General features: G+C 44.6%; 1 protein-coding gene across 2 annotated transcripts in view; it reads left to right on the top strand.

Moving 5' to 3' along the window:
- The window catches only part of F13A1 (coagulation factor XIII A chain), a 164,642-nt gene that overhangs the window by 119,488 nt on the left and 25,283 nt on the right, over nucleotides 1-19,871 (top strand). For both annotated transcript variants that reach the window (XM_007073130.3, XM_007073131.3), the window contains exons 11-12: nucleotides 7,322-7,475; nucleotides 14,766-15,053. In XM_007073130.3, coding sequence (XP_007073192.1) covers nucleotides 7,322-7,475; nucleotides 14,766-15,053 — 442 coding nt within the window. The remainder of the gene's footprint in view (nucleotides 1-7,321; nucleotides 7,476-14,765; nucleotides 15,054-19,871) is intronic.

The raw sequence follows: 19,871 nt of genomic DNA on the forward strand, positions 1-19,871 counted from the left end.
GAGCATCAGGATGGTGTGTATGGGAAATTACAAGCTGTGCAGACTCACAAAAAGTGATGCATCAGGGGTGTCAAAGATGAAGGCAGAAGGAACTGGAAGTGGGGACTTTATATCCTCAGAAATGGTTACTCCCCTCCACCACAGGGGAGAGACATAAGCCCGAAGGAGCCTGGACTTGAAGGTGGTGCCTCGGAGGGGTGGGGGAAGGGGAGCTGGGAGGCTGTGCTTTCTCCATTCCCACCTGAGAAGGCAGGGGCCTGAACCCCCCCAAATGACAACAGCAGAGCAGGGAAAGTGGAGGCAGCATCCAGAAATGTTTAGGAAGTAAACATTTAGGAAGTAAACATTAGGAAGTGTGAATATTTAGACAACAAGATCGGGCATTTGAAATACGCAAAGGGAACAGTATTTCTTCCACGGAAACTACCATTGCAGTTGCTAGAAGCCTGGGGGAAACAGGCAGACCATACTTAGAATTTCATCCCCTCGATTTCACTTTGGGATTTGAAGATTTCTCCCAACCTCCCCAGCCGCCAACTGATAATTTACGATGCTGGGAGAACCTCTTAATGGGAAATCACTCTAAAATTCACAAAGACTTGTTTTCATATTTTTATTGTGCTTTATTGCTGCAAAGAAGGAGACCTCTCTCTCCAAGAGTGCATTGCCTAATAGCTGTTAATGCAAACGCTTTTTGCTATTATTAAATATAGATCGGGGTGTTATGCGTGTCATCGGGATTCACAGATCATAATTACTCTTCTCTCAGCCACTGCAGACTTGTCTGACAGAGCATACAATTTGTTGCTTTGGCACGGGCTGAGCCCCAGGGCTGAGCCATTTATAAGAGACACTCAAGCTGTTCAAAGTGTGTGAGGAATATTTTCTCAAGGGTACCCAGAGTAAGACCGCATGGGGGGCATCGTATTTAACTTTAATGAGAGTGTCCGTGACTCAGGTTCATTCTACATCCTTCCTTCCCTTTTCCATCCGCTGGCTGCGGAAGCCTGCCTGTTGACACCCCAGGCGGTCGGCCGAGTTTGCCTTTTCTTGCCTCTCGCTTCGCTGACTTTCTTGGTCATTCCTTACTCACTTCCGGGCTGGATTAAACATCATGTTCGCTGACGTGTTTTGATCTTCTCAGAGCCATGGTCTCCTTCAGTGAAAGCAGAATCCAAAATAAGAAGTGAAGGGGAGCAGAGGATACAGGCTTCCAGTTTTAGAACAAACCACAGGGATGAAAGGCACAGCACAGGGAATGTAGTCAATGATGTTGTAATAGCGCTGTGTGGGACAGATGGGAGCTACACTTGTGAGCGCAGCATAGCGTATAGAGAAGTTGAATCACTGTGTTGTACACCTGAAACTTATGTAATATCATGTGTCAACTGTACTCAAATTGAAAAAAATAAAAAAAGAGGCATGTGCATGGGAAGCATTCCACCTCTGCCCCTTTCCCTCTCCTCCTCCATTGTAGAAATGTATTCTTCATGTGTCTGGATTTCTTCCAGGGCTTGATGCCATGCCCACTTCTCTGCCCTCCTCCCTTCTCATGCTCTGAGAAGCCCATCTGCCTTTTCTCTCCCTCGCTCGTGGTGGCCTACAGCTTCTAAAGGGAGAGAGCAGAGCAGTCCTAAGTCCAGAGTCCCCTCCTGAGTTCCCATGTCCACTGAATGCTTGGGAGTTGCTGCTTCGCTTCTATCTTAGCTTCTTACTGTCTCTGTCCTCCCCTTCACACCATTCCATCCCAAACTTGCACATGCATGCACATTCCTGCACATGCACACTCCCCCTTCCCTCCCTGGCACTGAGCTGATGTTTGCAGCAATGACAGCTAGTCCCCCGGGGCCAGGATAACTGCTCCATTGCTCAGAAGCTACGTTGCATCTTCCTTTGCTCTTGGTCAGCAGTTCTCAACTCAAGGTTATTTCACTACCACTTGTTAGTCCATTCTTAGGGTTCCTATTTGATCTAAAATAATTTTTCTATTTATTCAAATACCATATATGATTTGGGAATCAGATTGGCTTCTCTTCTTAATCTTCCTCATGCATCTTGCTGAAAATACCTTCCAAAAACACCATGTGTCCACCCAGGTCTGTGATCCCCATTGTTACCCTTTGGGCTCGGTACAACACTGAGCTCTATGAACTTGACCCCTAGCCCACCTCCCTTCTGCTTTCTTACCCCTCTCCTGTCTATTCTCCATAAATCAGCCAGAACTGTCCTTTAAAATTGTAAATAAAACACATCACTCCCTTGCCCCCAACCTTCTAATGGATTTCCACCACTGTAATAATAAAATTTTGCATAATAAGTCTTTATAAGATTCTGTGTGATCTGGCCACTGGCTTTCCTACCACCCCTATCCCTTCCTCATTTCCTTCCAGCCATCTTGACCTTGTTCTTCTGGCAACATGCAAACATACTCTTGTTTCTGAGTCTTTATATATACCGTTCCTTTTCCTAGGAAAGCCCTCCCCAGCCTCCACCACACTTTGCATGCCTGACCCCTTGCTGTATCCAGGTCTCTGCACAGGTCACCTTCTCAAAAAGGCCTTCACTCCCCCCACCCCAACCCCACCTAAAATCTCACTTCCTGCCCTTTTATCCTTCTATCCTGCCTTAGTATTATTCCTTCTCTCCCTTCTAGAATATAAGCTCCACGAACGTATCCTCATCACTGAAAGCAAGTTCTAGCACACTGTAGTCATGAATAAATACTTGTTGAATGAATGATGGATGGATGGATGGATGGATGGTTGGGTCAGTGAACCAAGCCAGCAAGCTAACAAAATCTGATGCAGAGTACACTGCTGAGAACAGTCTCAGAGTGATAGGATCCAGATGGTGCCCTCAGGTGCTGGCAAGTCCTGGCGGGAGATGAGGCCCAGGGATGGGGCAGCAGAGAGCACACACAGGTGCCTGAACATGTAGCCGACCCCTACAGGCTGAAGGAATGGCAAGCACAGGGTAGACGGATGGCAATTGTGCCAGAAAGGCTCTCCAACCAAGCAGGTACCCAGTGCCTCCATATGCCCCTAGAGGAGCATCACTTTCTCTGCACAGCCTATTTTGTAGTTATCTCTACTTGAAAGTGAGTGAACAAAGCAAATTTTCCTGGACCCTGAGAAGAGTTTCCATCCTTATTGGTAAAAATTGTAGCTTCTGCCAGCAGTAGACATATGCTCACATTCCATGGGCACAAGCAGAAGTTTGTAGAGAGGGGACCCTTAGCCCACTGCCCCAGCCCACCTTTGCTGAGTCCCTGGGGCTCAGCACCTCAGCAGAGGCTGACTAGGAAGTGCCTGTGTGACAAGGAGGCAAAGGTGTGGTGTACTGAAACCAGCACTGGGTTTCACGGTGGGATGCCCACATTCTGCATAACCACATCCCTTCACATGTAGGGATAGGACTAGAAGGCCACTAAGACTCCTTTCCATTCAAAAGAAATTACCCTTAAACATAGGACTTTCTCTAGCAGTACTAATCTACCTTTCAGCCCTGCAAGAATGGGAATTTTAAAACCAAGCTCAGAGATATTGAGTAACTTGCCTAAAGTCATACAGTGTAGGTCCAATATTCTTTACAGCATCACCTGTATTTATAACAGTCTACCACAGACATGCAATTGGCCTTGGATGGGGGCCTATCACTGGTACTTTTTTTTAAGTTTATTTATTTATTTTGAGAGAGAGAGAGAGAGAGAGAGAGAGAGAGAGAAGGGGAGGAGCAGAGAGAGAGGGAGAAAAAGAAAATTCCAAGCAGGCTCTGCCCTGTCTGCTTGGAGCTATACTTGGAGCTCATGAACTGTGAGATCACGACCTGAGCCAAAACCAAAAGCTGGATGGTCAACTAACTGAGCCACTCAGGTGCCCTAGGTTATCACCAGTACTCTTTTAAGCACTCAGGGGCTCATATGCAGCCGAAATGGAGGACCATTACACTGGTGGCTGAAACCAAAAAGAAAGCTTGCTAATGTCAATTGGAAAGAATACTTTCCCTCCACACTCCCCCGACATACATATGCAATAGCCATTTCAAATGTGGGTTTCTCCTCTCCTCTCTCCACAAGGGACAGTACTGCTGGGCTGGCCTGAGATTTTAGCCCACATAAATTTCCTAAGCTCTATACTCCAGAGGAAACAATGAGTTAGCCACTTTCATATTTAGCCTTGTCTCACTGGAAAACTAAACTGTTGTAAGGGCTGTTATTAAGAGGATATTTATCAGCATTGTTGCTATAATTAGCAAGTGGAGGAGGGAGCTGTTTGGGCTTGTATGGTCTCCTCCAGAGGGAAAGCCAAAATTCTCAGGAAGCTCATTTAGTTTCCTTAACTCCCCCCACCCCCCGCCCCCCCGCCCGCCAAATGATAAATATTCCTTAGGTGTCTGCTCTGTCATTGCCTATTTCTGATTTCATATTTTGGCCTTTCATATTCTATGGCTGGTGCTGTGAAGCCATGGTTATTCTGCTAAAGAACAAGGCCACCATTTATCACCCCTCAGACATCTGAGGCCCATGGAACCACCTGACCCCAGGCATGAAACCATCTCACCATCTCATGGCAGCACTCATGGTCTGGCAGGAGCATGTGGAAAAGGCAATGCACGAGGAAGGTCAGGGAATGGGTGAGCCCAGGTTGAAGGTTAGGGAACAGGCTGTGGGCCAGCCCAGGATTTTCATTCTTTAGCAGGAACCAACTATGTGACTACACACACTTTGCTGACAGCTTCTTGACCCACTTAGCAGCCTCATCTGTAAAGTAGGGATAATAATATATATTATTATCAGATGTCTATGGTTGTGAGGTTTAAATTACATAATTTGTAAGTGTCCCTGAAACCTCATGGTTATTCAGTAAATGATGGCAACTTGTTTTCTCCTTAGTAGAGGTCAGATTTCATGTAAATTCAGAGCATTTTGTGAGAAAGCAGCAAAAAGTTGTTCTTCTTAACCTCAATTTGGAAAGTTAGGGTTCTATCATCAAGTTCCACATTACCTAATAAGGAGCATTATATTTTTACTCAGTTTTAAAGTTTATATGCCATGCTCACATAGATCCTATCTCACTAAAACGTTCTTATGAAATTGGTAGAACAAGTATAATTATTTTCATTTTATAGAAGCAGGAATGTAAGTTTCTAAAAGTATGCATTCCAGATCAGAACCCAAGGTTCTTGCAGCTGATCCAGTGTGTCTCTCAAATACCCTCAGATATCCTGGCAGTGGCCAATCTCTCTATCTGTCATAACCTTCCTCTCTCCATTCTGTTTTTTTCTTCTTTTTTTTTCTTTATTCTCTTTAGCTTTCTTGGGGTATGATTAATGTAAAAGATTGCACACATTTCACATATGCATCTTGATGAGTTCAGACATACCCATACACATGTGACACCCTTCCCACAATGAAGGAACTACACATGGCCATTCCCTCCCAAAATTTCCTTGTGTTCTTTTGTGAGTTTTGGTTGTTTGGCTATGAACACTTAACATGAGATCCTTTAGCTTGCTAATTCCTATGCATCTTCCAGCTTTCAACTTGGCTGTTACTTCCTAACCACGCCCACCCTGGCCCACCCCACTGCCCCAGGTGCTCCCATGGTATCTTAGACGTTCCCCCGCAAGGTACTTATTGTACCATATTGCTGGGGTGCTCAGGTCTGGTTGTCCAAGACAATATTTCAGAACTTCTTTTAAAAATAATAGATGTAGGATCACCTGGGTGGCTTAGTCAGTTGAGATTCTGGCTCTTGATTTTGACTCAGGTCATGATCCCAGGGTTGTGGGAGCATGGAGCCTGCTTAGGATTCTCTCTCGCTCTCTCTCTCTCTCTCTCCTCCTCCTCCTCCTCCTCCCCCTCCTCTGCTTGCTCTCTCTCTCCCTAAAATAAAATTTAAAAAATTAAATATAAAAAAATAATAGATTTAGGGTCCCACCCAAGACCTCCTTGATTGGGCATCTATTTTTTTAAAAGTTCCCCAGGTGATTCTAATGCACAGAATCTCCTTTATTAGAAAGTAAATCCTACAAGGGCAGTCAGTGACCAAATGTATTTTTTCCATCTTTAAGACTATAGCACTGCAGTATTTGGGCAGTACTACTTATATATTAATTTATGATATTATTATTATTATTATTATTATTATTTATTGACTGTTTGATCCACTCCAGGCCCTATGATAAGTAATTTACAGACATCTTTTTAGTTAATTCTGGCAACCACCCTGAGGAAGGTGCTATTATCGCCCTATTTGAAAGAGTAGGAATCTGCAGCTCAGAAAGCATTTTGTGAACACATCAGGGACTGTTTTCAGCTGGAGCTTCTGACAGTGCACCATAGTTGGTATTTCCTACCCACTCCCATGCTAGTAAATGGGATCCCAAGAAAGTGGTTGTAAAGACTATAAAAAGAGACACTGTGGGAATCAGCCTTCAGGCACAGCTTTAGACATTGTTTCTGAAAGGTAGAGTATAAGGCAGAATGTTAGAAGAGTTTGGGGGTCAGCCAGCATGGCCCCAAGATGCTGTTTCCAAACACCACAAATAACATGGTTTAGTTGCTGAACCACTAGAAAATTACCTGAATTTTTCCTGATGGCCTAAATTTTCTAATTTTTCAATTAAAATGCTTTTAGCTGCAAGTAACAGAATTAAAATGACTTAAACAAGAGGAATTTAACTATAATTTTCTTCTCAGTCCTAAAGGAAGCAGTCCCAAGGTTGGCTCAGATATTTAACAGCACTGCTAAGCCCTCATGTGCTTCTTATCTTTCTACTTGGTCATCTTTGTATTGTTGGCGGTATTTCTCTTCACTGTCCCAGGGTGGCTACAGAAGCTCCAAGTATCATGTCGCTTCTTGTGAAAACATGCAAAAGCCAGAAGGAAAGGGCAAACTCTCTCCTTTATAATGGAGGAGAATCCTTCCCAGAAGCCACCCAGCAGACTTCCTCTTCTTCCTGGCAGTAGGTCACATAGCCACTGCTGGCTTAAAAGCAGTCTGGGAAAGCAAGTAACAGGCTTGGTGCTTTTGGCTCATTCTGAGGAGGTGGGATTCACCAGGAAGAAAAAGGGAAGAAAGAAATGGTTGATGCTTGAACAATCAATAGTCCAGATACTCTTAACTTATGACACCTGGTGGCTAATGGAAGCTAGGCTGCCCTTGAGATTCATTTTAAAATGAGTCCAGCCCTGTGAATCCAATGTTGTTGAAGAAAGGAACATGTCAACTGCAGGGATCCCAGATGACTACATCCCTGAGAGAGATTTTGGTGACAAGGACATTGAATGATGGCTAATGCTCTCCTCTCCTGTTTTTAGGTCAACAGTGATCTCATTTACATTACAGTCAAGAAAGATGGCACTCATGTGGTTGAAAACGTTGATACCACCCACATTGGGAAATTAATTGTGACCAAAGAAGTTGGAGGAGATGGCATAAGGGATATTACTGATACCTACAAATTCCAAGAAGGTAACTTACTGCCACTGAATGAAGATTTCTTTGCCCAAGCTTGTTTGGTACTTCCCCACTGTCACTATGAAATGTGTCCTGCAAAATGAACTATAAACTCTCATGAGGTAAACACACCACATCCACAATTTTCCTTGTAGTTCTCTTTGTTTGTTTGCTCTGAGCAAAATTCCCTTTCACATGGCCTGTGAAAATGATTTGGTTTAAAGTCATGTCTATTTTCATACAATATATAGAATGTATTCTTGCGCACAAAAACACGAAAGAATCTTAACTTCCAATAATAGAAAACATTGTCTAACTAGTATCATTTTAGTTCAATTACAGAAATTTAAACAACCATTCACATTTGTTTAGTACTTTATGAACTATTTTCACATACATTGTTCCACTGAATTATCACAAAAGTCCCTTGAGACAGATAATACAATATTAACAGGACAGTGTATTCTCACTAATTCAGGCCCATTAGGTTTCAGTTATAAAATAATGTTAATGTTAATAATAGTTATTGTGTAGATGGTTTCAAATGGAGCCGTTAAGTTCAAGTCCATTTCAATCAGTACCAGGTGCCTACTCTATGTCTGGAATTGGGTTTGGTGGCAGGGATCCCCATGGTGAGCAGGACCCAGTTTCCATTCCTGGAAAAGTGATAGGATCATCATGCAGAAGGAACTTGGGGAACAAAGAAGGAGGACACTCTGTCCAACCAGGAGATCCAGAAAAAGCAGACTAAGATAAGAAAAGTCACAGACCACAATTAAAGAAATATAGACAAGGGCTTCCAGGCAGTGGGAACATCAATGACTAAAGGCATGGAGGTGTGAAGTAGTGTGTGTTTAGGGTCCTGAAGACATTACTAAGCCATCAGTTCAGAATGCCTAGTGACTGGAGACAAAGCCACCCAAGGTCAGGAGTAGAGAGGAGGTAGAGGAGCTTGGGTGCCTTGATGGAGAATGTGGAGTATATTTTACAAATGATTCACCAGCAGAGGTTCTTAGGAGTGGCATTTATTTTACTGAATGGATAGAAATGACAAGTAATTAGCATATACCTAAATATTCATCAGTATTCCTGAAGTGCTAAGAAGTGCAGAATTTGTTTTAAATATTTTAGACAGTCTCTCTGCTCTTATTTAAAAAAGCAATTTGCACTATAAAGAGAAAGCTTGCTGAATTGAGAACTCTCATGCATTGTATTAGAAATTCAGGATTTTTGTCATCTGAACTAGTGAGATTTTGCTGCATTTCTGAAATGGTTCATTCTCTTCTATTGGTTATCATCCATTGCACAACATAGATACAAAGTTGGGTTTTTTTTTTCTTTTTGGCTTTTTCCTGAAATGAGAGTTTTTTTCAACCATAAGTACAATGAAACCAAACAAACAAGTAATGCCCTCTTGTAATAGAGTTACAGGCAAAGAGGCCGGGAAAGGAAAACTAAAAGTCCATAGAAAAAGAGAAAGAAACTAGCAGCAATATACACACATTTATTCGCTCATTCATTCAACAACTTGCTATTAACCACCCACCATATTCCCAGCACTATGTAGGAACAAGATGCACAGTCTAGCTGGAGAGATTCTCGGAAGCAAGCCCTCACTGAGTTATGCAGCAGGTCCCTGGAACAGGGGCGGACAGATGCTGCAGGGCACAGAGAGGGGACTTCCAAGCCAGACTCAGGATCCTGGAGGACATTAGTGATGGGCTCACTGAGACAGAAGGATAAACAGGAATCGGCCAGCTGAAGCATGAGGAGAGAGTTCTCCAGGAAAAGGCAGCCCAGTAGGGACTGTAGATAAACTGGTGTGGAAGAAGTCCTGAGCAGACAGTGTTGAGAGCAAGAGGCAACCCTGCAGGGAGCCATCCAGACAAAAAGCTGTCTCTTCTAAACCACACAGCAGAGCACCATTTTCATTAGCTGTCATCTATGGAGGTGGCAGTGAAAGCCAAATCAGGGTCAGATGTCAAAAAAGAAAGACCCCCTTCCCCCCAGAAAAAGAAAAAACTCCACAGCAGAGTCAGGGGCTTGACTAGGGGTGGACACAAGATTAAGAGAAATAAAATGTCCCAACTCTGAATGAGAAAGACCTCTGAGGGTCAGGCTTCCAGAATTTGGCAAGAAGGCAAGGCTCAGAGAGGTGGGCGGTGTGGGGGTCTGGTCCAAGCAGAAGAACCCCTAGATCTTCACAGAGAGCTGTAAGAGACTCCCCATCCTGCTTCTGGGCTGGAGTTTGATCCCAGGAGGTTAATTAGCCTCTTACTCAAGAATGGCAGATGCATTTTAAATTCTGACTTTAGGAATGACCAAGTTGGATGCTATTTACAGAAGGATGCAGAGACTGTGCCGGGATCTGGCGGGAAAGACTGAGTGATTATAGACATCGCCACGGGCCCCTAGGAAAGACTGCTGGCATCCATGGTCATGCATTTGTCACTCTGATTCTCATTATTGAATCTATCATATAATTTCTCTCCCATAAATGCTGAATGTGGCCACTAAAATGTGGAGATGAATAAAAACAGATAGAAATTATTACCAGATTTAGGAATTAACTATTTTAATTAACTAAATTGTGGAAAGATCATTTTTCACTTGGATGAACTAAAGCTTAATATTAATTTTATACCTCTTTTCAAATATATAAGATTAGGAAACTATAAAATTTTGAAAACCAGAATTCTTAAAACTTGTGTGGCAATCTATCTTCTTTTATGATGGTGTCTGGATCCCATTTCCTTTTTCTTCCATCAATTATTCCCTCTGTCATTCGTATTTTTGTCTCTCCTTCCCTGTTAGCTCCTTCCCATTTGCATTTAAGCAGGATCAAGTGTCACCTGCGTTTAAAAAAAAGTTACGAAATTCTTTTTCAGCAATATATCCCCCACTGAACATACCCTGTTCTTTCTTCCTCTTGGCCTCCATGGCCAGACATCTTGGAAGAGCTGCCCGCCCTTGGCGCCCTATCAGGGGCCTTTTCTTTTCATTTCGTGCCTAGCATACCTCAGTTCTGCTACTGGCAGCAGAACCTTGAAGTTCCTCTTCCCAAGTCTGCCAAGACCCCCTGATCACAAAGTGAAACAAATGTTTGCAGATCCCTGCTTGCCTCAGCTTCCTGTGCCTTTTGACACCACTGCTCAGCCCTGGACCTTGAAATTCTCTCTTCCCTTTCTTTGTTCCACTCTGGTTCCATCCCAGATTACCTGACTCTTTCTTCTATCCCCTTCTGCAACTCTAAACTCCTCTTTTTTCCCCTATCTCTGAAGGTTACTTAGTCTAGGCTCAACCCTTGGGCTTCGTTCCTACCCACTTTACATTCTTTCTCCAAGGCTGATGTTAACATTTGCATATCTACCAATCGCCCCCAGCCCAGTTGGTGTCGTTGGCCCAGCTTCTCTGTTCAACTCCACATTCACTTAAGTCTCCCTTAGAAACCTGAAACAGACCCTTCCCGTATGCCACCTTCTCTCACTCCTCCGTTGCCCAGATGTTTCCCCCACTCCCGACCCCAGTGAAGAGAACACAGTCCCCCCCACCCAAGATTTAGCAATGTAGTCAAGCAGCAAACCTTCTAAACGTCCCCTTTGAAATAGTTCAAATTCACCTCCTGTCCTATCTCTATACCATGGCCACGCTCTGAGAATTTAAAGGTATCAGGTGTGGAAAGCCCTTAGCATAGTGCCTCATTCAGAATAAGTGTCCAGTAAGAGTTAGTTTCTGCTCCTGCCAGTAGTTCTATCATTATCACAATACTACTACTCTTAGCTCGGGCTTTGAGTATTTTTCTCCCAGCTACCTGCGGGAGCTTCCCAATTCCACCTTCCCCCCACATCCTCTTTCTTTCTGTCTAATGCATGCGTTGCTGCCAAAGTGACATATCTAAAATATAAATTTGAGTCTGCTGCTTAAAAGCCCTTCCTCTCCCCTATTGCCTGAAGGGCATTCCAATCAGAGCTCGCCAAGCCTCTGCTAGTTGCCTTTAGGGCACCCTCACTGCACCTCCAGACCACATCCACAGGCATCCCAAGAAGCAGCAGCCAGGAGAGCTGCTGACAGTCATCCACAGAGCCAGGCTGCCACTGTCTTCATGCCCTTGCTCTTACTGTGGAAAGAAAAACCCTTCTGAGAAGACTTCCCGGCCCCCAGGAGGTGTTGAGTCTCTCCCCCATGTTACTGCCCCACACTCAAATGTCTGCCCCAGAGTCTGTGATGGACACATGTACAGTGATCTCTCTGCACTTGTGTCCAAGACCTGTGAGGGAAGGGCTGTGCTTCTCTTCGGAGCCTAGTACAGTGCCTGGACGTTATAGTGGCTCAACTCGCACCAAATCATCAAATGAATGGTAAGGCAGGTGACACTTTCACAGGTGAACTTACATGCACATCACATGTCCCAAACTGGACTATTTCGTATCTATTATAAAGATGAAAGTTTTGTCTCTGGATAAAAGCAATGTGCCTCTCCAATGTGCTTCTCCATCCTTCAGAACCTCTGTTCCAGGCTGGATCGTAGGTCCTGGGGACATGTAGATGGGTTCTAGTGGGGAAAATAATGTCATGCAGAGTCAAGTACTGGGAAAAGGACAGAAAACCAGGCAATGTGTCAGTGAGAGCTGAGAGAGCTGGGTTTGGGGACACGTTACACAGGGTAATGGAGGGGGGTGCTCTCTGAGAAGGGGACATCTGAGCTAACACCTGAACAATGAGAAGAAACTTCCACAGACATAAAAGGGGGCTTTCATTATATCTGAGCTAATGGAAAGCTGCTTTTGACCTTGCTCCTGGAGGCCACAGAGGAATCTCAAAAAATGTAATCTGGCTTTAGATCATTCTCCCACGGCACTGAATTCATGGCCCTGAATTATGGAAGATGTCAGATCATAAAGCACAACTGCAGAGAGACGGGGATTCTGCAGTGCTCTGGGGAGACCCTGACGTCCCTGCCTCCTATGTGGGCCTGGCTTCCTGCTCACAGGGCCGGCTGATCCTCAGAGGGGGGCCAGAGGCACCTCTGTCCATGACCCTATAGAAAGTCTCTCGTGGCTCACCACAAGCTTTCCGCAGCCCCTTCTCCTCATTGGGACCAGCTTGGCCTCTCTCCCCACCAAGGTGGCACTCTCTGACCGGGCCCCGGCTGCTGGGGTTCCCCTCCTGCATTTTGCCTAAATGCATATCTGGTGGCCATCCAAAGCAGTAATCAGTAATGCTCTCTCAAGGAGCTGTTTGCCAGGTGCTCTCTGCTAAAACATTTCCCTGAACTTTCCTTTTCATGGCCCCTCATTCCCCTTATTATTATCTCCCTCTTATTGATCTGTAAGCATGTGTGCTAGCTAATGCTTGTCCTACACCAGTTGTTCCTGGCACATTCTTACAATCTTGACAATGAGAGAAATTGTTAACACACACACACACGCACACACCACACTCAAGCTTGTTTGCAACACCTATTGTCATTTTCTGTCTTTGCAAAGTACTGGTAGCTGCTGATTCTCATGCGCATACTGCCTCTAACCTCCTAACAATCCTCTGACGAAAGCACCCTTTTTTTTTGTTTTTTACAAATAAGGACATGGATAGTAACAATAGTGCATGCCTTGTAGAGTTGTCTGAGGAGTAAATGAGACAGTGCCGAGCACACACTTAAACACAATACCTGTCACATCGTTATCAGTGGTAGATATTGTTATTGGCTTCGTCATCTGCATTGCATCTCATTACTAAGGTAGAAGACATTATTTTAAAGTTAACAAATTTAGAGACACCTGGATGGCCCAGTTTGTTAAACCTTTGACTTCAGCTCAGGTCATGATCTCACCATTCAGGAGTTTGAGCCCTGCATCGGGCTCTGTGCTGACAGCTCAGAGCCTGGAGCCTGCTTTGGATTCTGTGTCTCCCTGTCTCTGTGCCCCTCCCCAACTCGCACTCTGTTTCTCAAAAATGAATATACATTAAAATATAATTTTAAAAAATTAATGAATTTAAAAGTTTGCATTTTTATTTCAAAGTGATTTTTTTTTTTTGCTAAACATTTCCATGACTAGTTTTCACAAGTCAAAGAATTTGCTTCTGTGTCTTCCACGATGCACAAAGATACACCCAAAGGTAGTCAGGTGGTAAAGAGAATAATGACTATCTTTCCATACCTCCTCAAGCCCTGTCCCCTCAAGCCAAGCACTTTGTCCAGGGCTCTGTAAGGAAATATCAGCCCAGCTGAGCCAAGAGGAGCAAACCCTGAGGCTTGACTTGTACCTGTATGTTTTGCTTCCACACCTGCACAAAGCTATTGTTTGATTCTTCCAGAACTTACCCCTTTTCCTCCCTGCCCCACCCCCACCTTCATCTCCTCCCCTGCCACCTTGGAAATCCCAACAGAAGACATTTACCTAAAAACAGCACACACATCTCAAACTGCATTAGAAAATATGGTGCACCACCAGATGCCAATAGGTGCCCCTCAAAACAAATGTGTTCAGTGTCAGATGAATTTGGGAAGTCTTGGTTAAATAAGTCTCCTCACCTTAGGGCTCAATCTCAGAACCTCTGACAGGCTCTAACGAACACAGTGAACATCCGGAGGCACTAGAGAACCTAGTGCTCCCCACGGGAGATTGGTCTTAGAGCCCTTTGGCAGGGAAGGCTTGTTAACAATTGGTCATGTCTGAGTGGATGGGGCTGTGCACTGCTTGGGAAAAGTGATCTCTGCACTCTTTCGGGGCCACCTGGCAACAGGGGAAGGAGTAGAGGGCAGAATGGCAGCTGCCCAGGGGTCAGCTCAGCAGGAGCAAAAGGGAGAGACCCAAATGGAAAGAGAGATGAGGAATACAGGTCTTACCAGAAAGATCCATGAATAGGAGAAAACTCGTATAGCACCAGCTGGAGTGGTTAGATGTAGCTATTGCCAAAATCTTTACTTAGAGATCCCCAAATTCTAGCTAGGATTTGGGGAGAGAAGCAAATTGATGCCACTATTTGAGAAGAGGTAGATTGTGCCACTCTACCTGCTGAACCCCGTAGTAGCAGCACTGGGGAAACAGCCCTTAGAGCAAGTCTGTTAGCATCCCCCTTGCAGGTAAGCCCTGGTCATGCCACCTAACTCAGCAGCCTGGTCAGACCAGAACTCTGACTTTGCAGAATTGGTAACATAGGAATAATGGTGACACACCTGTCTTGAAGGGAAGTTGTGTGGCTTATGGAGGCTACCCAGCAAGGACAACACTGTGTGTTTATTAATTTCTCTTTGATGGATTGCATTTATTTTTTTTCCTATCATTATCTCTGCCTCTTTCCTAGGCCAAGAAGAAGAGAGGCTGGCTCTAGAAACTGCACTGATGTATGGGGCTAAAAAGTCCCTCAACACAGAAGGCATTGTCAAACCAAGGTCTGACGTGGACATGGATTTTGAAGTGGAGAAAGCCGTGCTGGGAAGAGACTTCAAGCTCACCATCACCTTCCAGAACAACAGCCCCAACCGTTACACCCTCTCAGCTTATCTCTCAGGCAACATTGTCTTCTACACGGGAGTCTCCAAGACAGAATTCAAGAAGGAGACATTTGAAGTGACGCTGGAGCCCATGTCCTGTAAGCTAATGAGGGGGCTCTTCTCCTTGGGAATTGTTCTCTGCCTCCCTGTCTGTCTTGGTGGTATCACTCATTAATAACTTCCAAAGTTAAAATCCTGTCCCAGAGCTCAGGAGCATGAACCACATGGGAGAATCCCTTTCTCCCAGGGGGGCCTCAAATGTCACCTTCACCTCTCATGCATAGAAGTGAATACTGAGGGGTGCCTGATTGGCTCAGTCATTTAAGCCTCCAACTCTTGATTTCAGCTCAGGTCATGATCTCACAGTTTGTGAGTTCAAGCCCCACATCAGGCTTTGGGCTGGCAACAAGGAGCCTGCTTAGGGTTCTTTATCTCTCTCTCTCACTCTCTCTCTCTCTCTGTCACTCTCACTCTCTGTCAATAAATATTTAAAAATTAAAAAAAAAAGAAGAAAACACCAGAATTGTCAAAGCCTAGAGCCCCATGAGTCATGAGAATTAAATGTAATTTCTTGTTACTTGAAGTGTGGGTTGAAGACCTGAAACATCAGCATCCCCTGGGAGGTGGTTGGAAATGCAGACCATTAGGCCCCACCCCACATCTGTCAAACCAGGATCTACATTTTAACAAGATCCCAAAGGGATTTTAGTGCCCAGGAAAGTTTGTGATGCACAGGTGTCAGACAGCAGGCCACCCACTGGTAACTCTCCCTGAGTCAGGTAAAGTTTTGCAGGCTACCCCAGTAGGAATGATGTGTTTTGCTTTACCATTTAGGAGGCAGGAGATCTAAGCTCTGCAGACAGGCCATTTCTGAAAACTCATCTGCTGATGTATAGGGACAGCGATGAGCCCACCCTTGAGAGAGGACGCTAAAGACCCAGGATGTGCTGTCCAGGAGCCTTTGAAGGGTTTTGTTCTCTCTGCTGTCTCTTCTGGGATCTCTTTCTCATCCTTGATCCTAGACAGCCTCCCTCAAATGCATGGCCTTCCAAAGCATCTCCTTCACTGTAAAAGTTCAGAATATTTTAAGCAGGATTGGGCTGGACAGGCTCCAGCTTGCATTGGAGGTTGCAATTTCAACCAGTCTTGAATAGTACCCATTTCTTGGGGTACTAGTATTTAGGGGGCACAAAAGTTGGTCACATGACTGGTAGAATCAGTTAACCAGGAAAACCTGGTCTCTAGGCCAAGCATGTCGAATTAGAGCAGGCTAGAAAGGACCTGAACGCTTCAAGGCACTAGATTTCTGTTGACCTGACATATGGCCCAGAAAAAGAAAAAAAAAAATTAAAGGTGAACAAATAATAAGTTTTTACAACATGGAGGCAAGCAAGACTAATATGCACCCCCAACCCCAGACAACCAACTCATACACCCAATTGTTTTCAAGCTTTCTAGATTCACCAGTTGTCCCAAGCCGCTGTGAATATACCCTTCTGAGGCTTTAGAAAGATAGCCCCAGGAAAGTGGGGAACTGTTCCGAAAAATCCTAATTCCAAGACTGAGCTATTCCATAGCTGTAATAATGTGGCTAACAATTAGGAAATCACCATAGTATTTGGGGGCGGGGGGGGGGGGGTAAAACTGGGAGATCTAGCACTTTTCCTATATCCCTCGAGGTAGGGAAGGTAATTATTAATGAAAAGAGTAGTCAGTATAAAGGATTCAAGAGAACAGGCATCCCAATTGGTTAGAACAGGCAGACACAGTGGAGTTTACAGAAACTGGATCTTGAAATTAGGTAAATAGAGATTTAGGTAAATCGAGACTACCTCACCTACCAGCTGTGTGTCCTGAGGCAAGTTACTTAAGTGATCTGATCAGAGCTCTTCTGTTCCTGGGAACAATACCACCCACATCACAGGGTTGTAGATTCATTCCCCAAACCTTTATTTCATGCTGAATGTCTAGATACTGTTTTGGAGGCACAGCAGTGAACACAACAGAAGTGCCTACCCTCATGGAATTTGTGGTCTTAAGGGAGTGAACAATAAACAAACAAGTACTATATAGTATGATTATGCATATAATAGGAAAATATAAAACAGGGTAAAGCAGAGTGAGGGATGAAGGGGATGCTGTGTGGGTAGGGTGACCAGGGAAAACCTCTCTAACCAGGTAACATTTAACAGAAACCTGACAGAAGGAAAGGAGCAAGCTTTGCAGCCAGAAAAAAACTGTGAATGCAAAGGCCCTGAGGCCAGAGCATGTCTGATGTGTTCAACGAGTAGGCAGGAAGCTGGAGTTGGGAGCAAAGGTGGCCAGAGAAGAGTGGTGGGTGTAGATTATGTAAAGAACTGTAAACCCTTGTGAGGACTTTAGCTTTGATTCCAAGTGAGTGCAGGAGCCCATAGAGGGTTTTGAGCAGAAATGAGGCATAATCTCACGCAGGTTTAACTATGCACCATCCTTTTCCCACTTCACGGGAGACCCAGAGCTCCATCTTCTTCCCCTTTTCTCCCTAATCCTATGAGATAAGAAGCTTATATGATTTCGTAGGCTAGAATGGCATGATCCATTAACCCTCTCAGTCATTGATCTAGGGACAGCTGGCCAGGTAGCATTGGCTGTAGGCAATAGGTTGCATACTGCAATTTAAAATAAATTGCAATAAAATAAAACAAAATAAAATAGTATAAAATAAAATAAAATAAATTGCAGTATATTGCAAAATGCCACTTGACTCTAGACCTTGATCAAGCAAGTCAGAGTACAGTCCTAGGAGGCTGTGTTACAAAGAAAGTTTTCCAAGTAGAATGGGAGGCATACTTTCCAGATTGATGATTAAAGAGAATGTGTGGGCTAGAATCAGCTTGGAAGATTTGAATAACTTAAACCTTCCAGTACCTTCAAAGGTGCTATCATTTCCACTTGGCTATATTTAGTTTTCTTTGCTTTTTGGAAAAAGAGATGAGGCAGCTCCTGTCTGTGTCTCCCTTGGCTTTCCCCAGACACAGTAAATGATATTGGCAGGATCCCAGCTCCACCACTCATAGAATGAAAACCTATTCTTCTTTCTCTTGCCACGTTTAATAAACTTTATCTAGAACAATTTCTTGTGCAGTGGCAAAACACAGCACTTATATAACATACTATTTCAGGAGCACTGTTCTCTGGGGCTTGGAAGCACAGCCCAGTTTCCTTAGTGCTATGATTTAGAGAATGTTCCAGCCCCAGAGAATAATGCCCTGGTGCCAACATTATAAAGGTAGCCAAAGCCACCGTTAAGATTGGTAGAAAGAAGTCAGGCACATCTCGCCTGCCTAAAGGAACCCAGTGGTCAAACACAGCCCTCCAGTAATAATTAGAAGGAATCCAATTTTTTTTTATTATTACCGGAGGCAGCTAGAGACAAAATGCATGTTCTTCAAGGCATACCATTTTGCCACTGCATGCATCCAGATCTGGGGGAGGCCCCAGAAAAGAGGCCCTTTGTGTTCATCTGAGGTTGTAGCCAGTCAAGGGATGGAGTCTTATGTGTCTGGACAATTAATTATCAGGGGAGCCATAGAGGAAGTAGGGTCCAGGCTCAGACCCAAAGAAGGCAATATGAATGGATCATTCAAAAAAGCAGAATTCAAGGGCCAAGGTCAAGCCAAGGTCATAGATTCTAAAGGCTGATTCTAAATGGAATAGGACTGGCCCAGAAAACCTAGCCACATTGTTTAGTACTTGTCTGAGATGGACCAATACATTCTAGTAACTCGGCATAGCCTAGGGGAGGGTTTCTCAGCCCGGACACCACTACCATTTCAGGCTGTTGTGGGGGCTGTTGTGTGCATTATAGGATATTTTGCAGAATCCTTGGCCTCTACCCACTAGATGTTGGTAGCAATCCCCAGTTGTGACAACCAAAAATGTCTCCAGACATTACTAATCATTCCCTTAGGGGCAAAGTTACCCCCAGTTGACAACCACTGGCCTAGAATGACCAACCTGTCCAACTTACCAGGAATTGCATGGGTTCCAGGGTGCAGGACTTTCGGTTTTAAGATTGAGACTGTCCACCCTAATTCTGCCCTAACTCCACCCCTTCTGTTAGAACCTCCTTCCTATCTCTAGGAGCTTCTCAAAGCTGAATATGTGTCCTATGGACACTTATTCAAATGCAGATCCTAATTCAGTAAGCTGGGGTGGGTTCAAAGAACCTGCTTCTCTAATGAGCTACCAAGTGATGGCTGTGCTTCTGGGCTGCAGACCACACTGAGCAACAAGCAGCTGCACTGGAAGGGCCATACCTTCTGGTAACCCGAGGCTTCTATAGAGCTGATTCCGTGGGGATCCTCTGGGGGTTGCTAGAGCAGTGCCTCCCCACCCCAACTGCACATTAAAGTCAACTGTCCTGGAACATTTAAAATAATGCCTGGGCCCCAGCCCCCAAAACTCTGATTTAATTGGTCTGTGGTGGGACTCAGCAGGGCAGGTTTTTAAATGTCCCCAGGTGATTGTGATCTGCAACCAGGATTGAGAACTGCAGTCAGAGGCTCAAGACCATCACAGCACCTTCTCATCCATGAAGAGACTTTGACATAGATGATGAGCATGGCCTGATGTACCCTCGCCTGTGGGATGACAAGTCAGGGGGCCTTCCCTGTGCCCTGGCTCACCCCACACAGAGTCCTGTCCTCATTTCAGATTTCTTCAACTGGGGACTGTCCCTTGCACTTCAAGTATGGAGCATGGGAATCATTCCTTTCAATAACTTCCACAGGGAGAAGGAATCTTGGGCCAAAGGCAGACATAAGGCAGGAAAGCAGTGGTGGAGATGTTCAATTCTGTAAACCTTTACAGAGCCTGTGTTCTGGGCGTGGGGATGGGGGCGTGAGCCACCCATTTCCCCGTTGGGCCTGCCTGCT

Source organism: Panthera tigris, chromosome B2, assembly GCF_018350195.1.
Source record: "Panthera tigris isolate Pti1 chromosome B2, P.tigris_Pti1_mat1.1, whole genome shotgun sequence".
Lineage (NCBI taxonomy): Eukaryota > Metazoa > Chordata > Mammalia > Carnivora > Felidae > Panthera > Panthera tigris.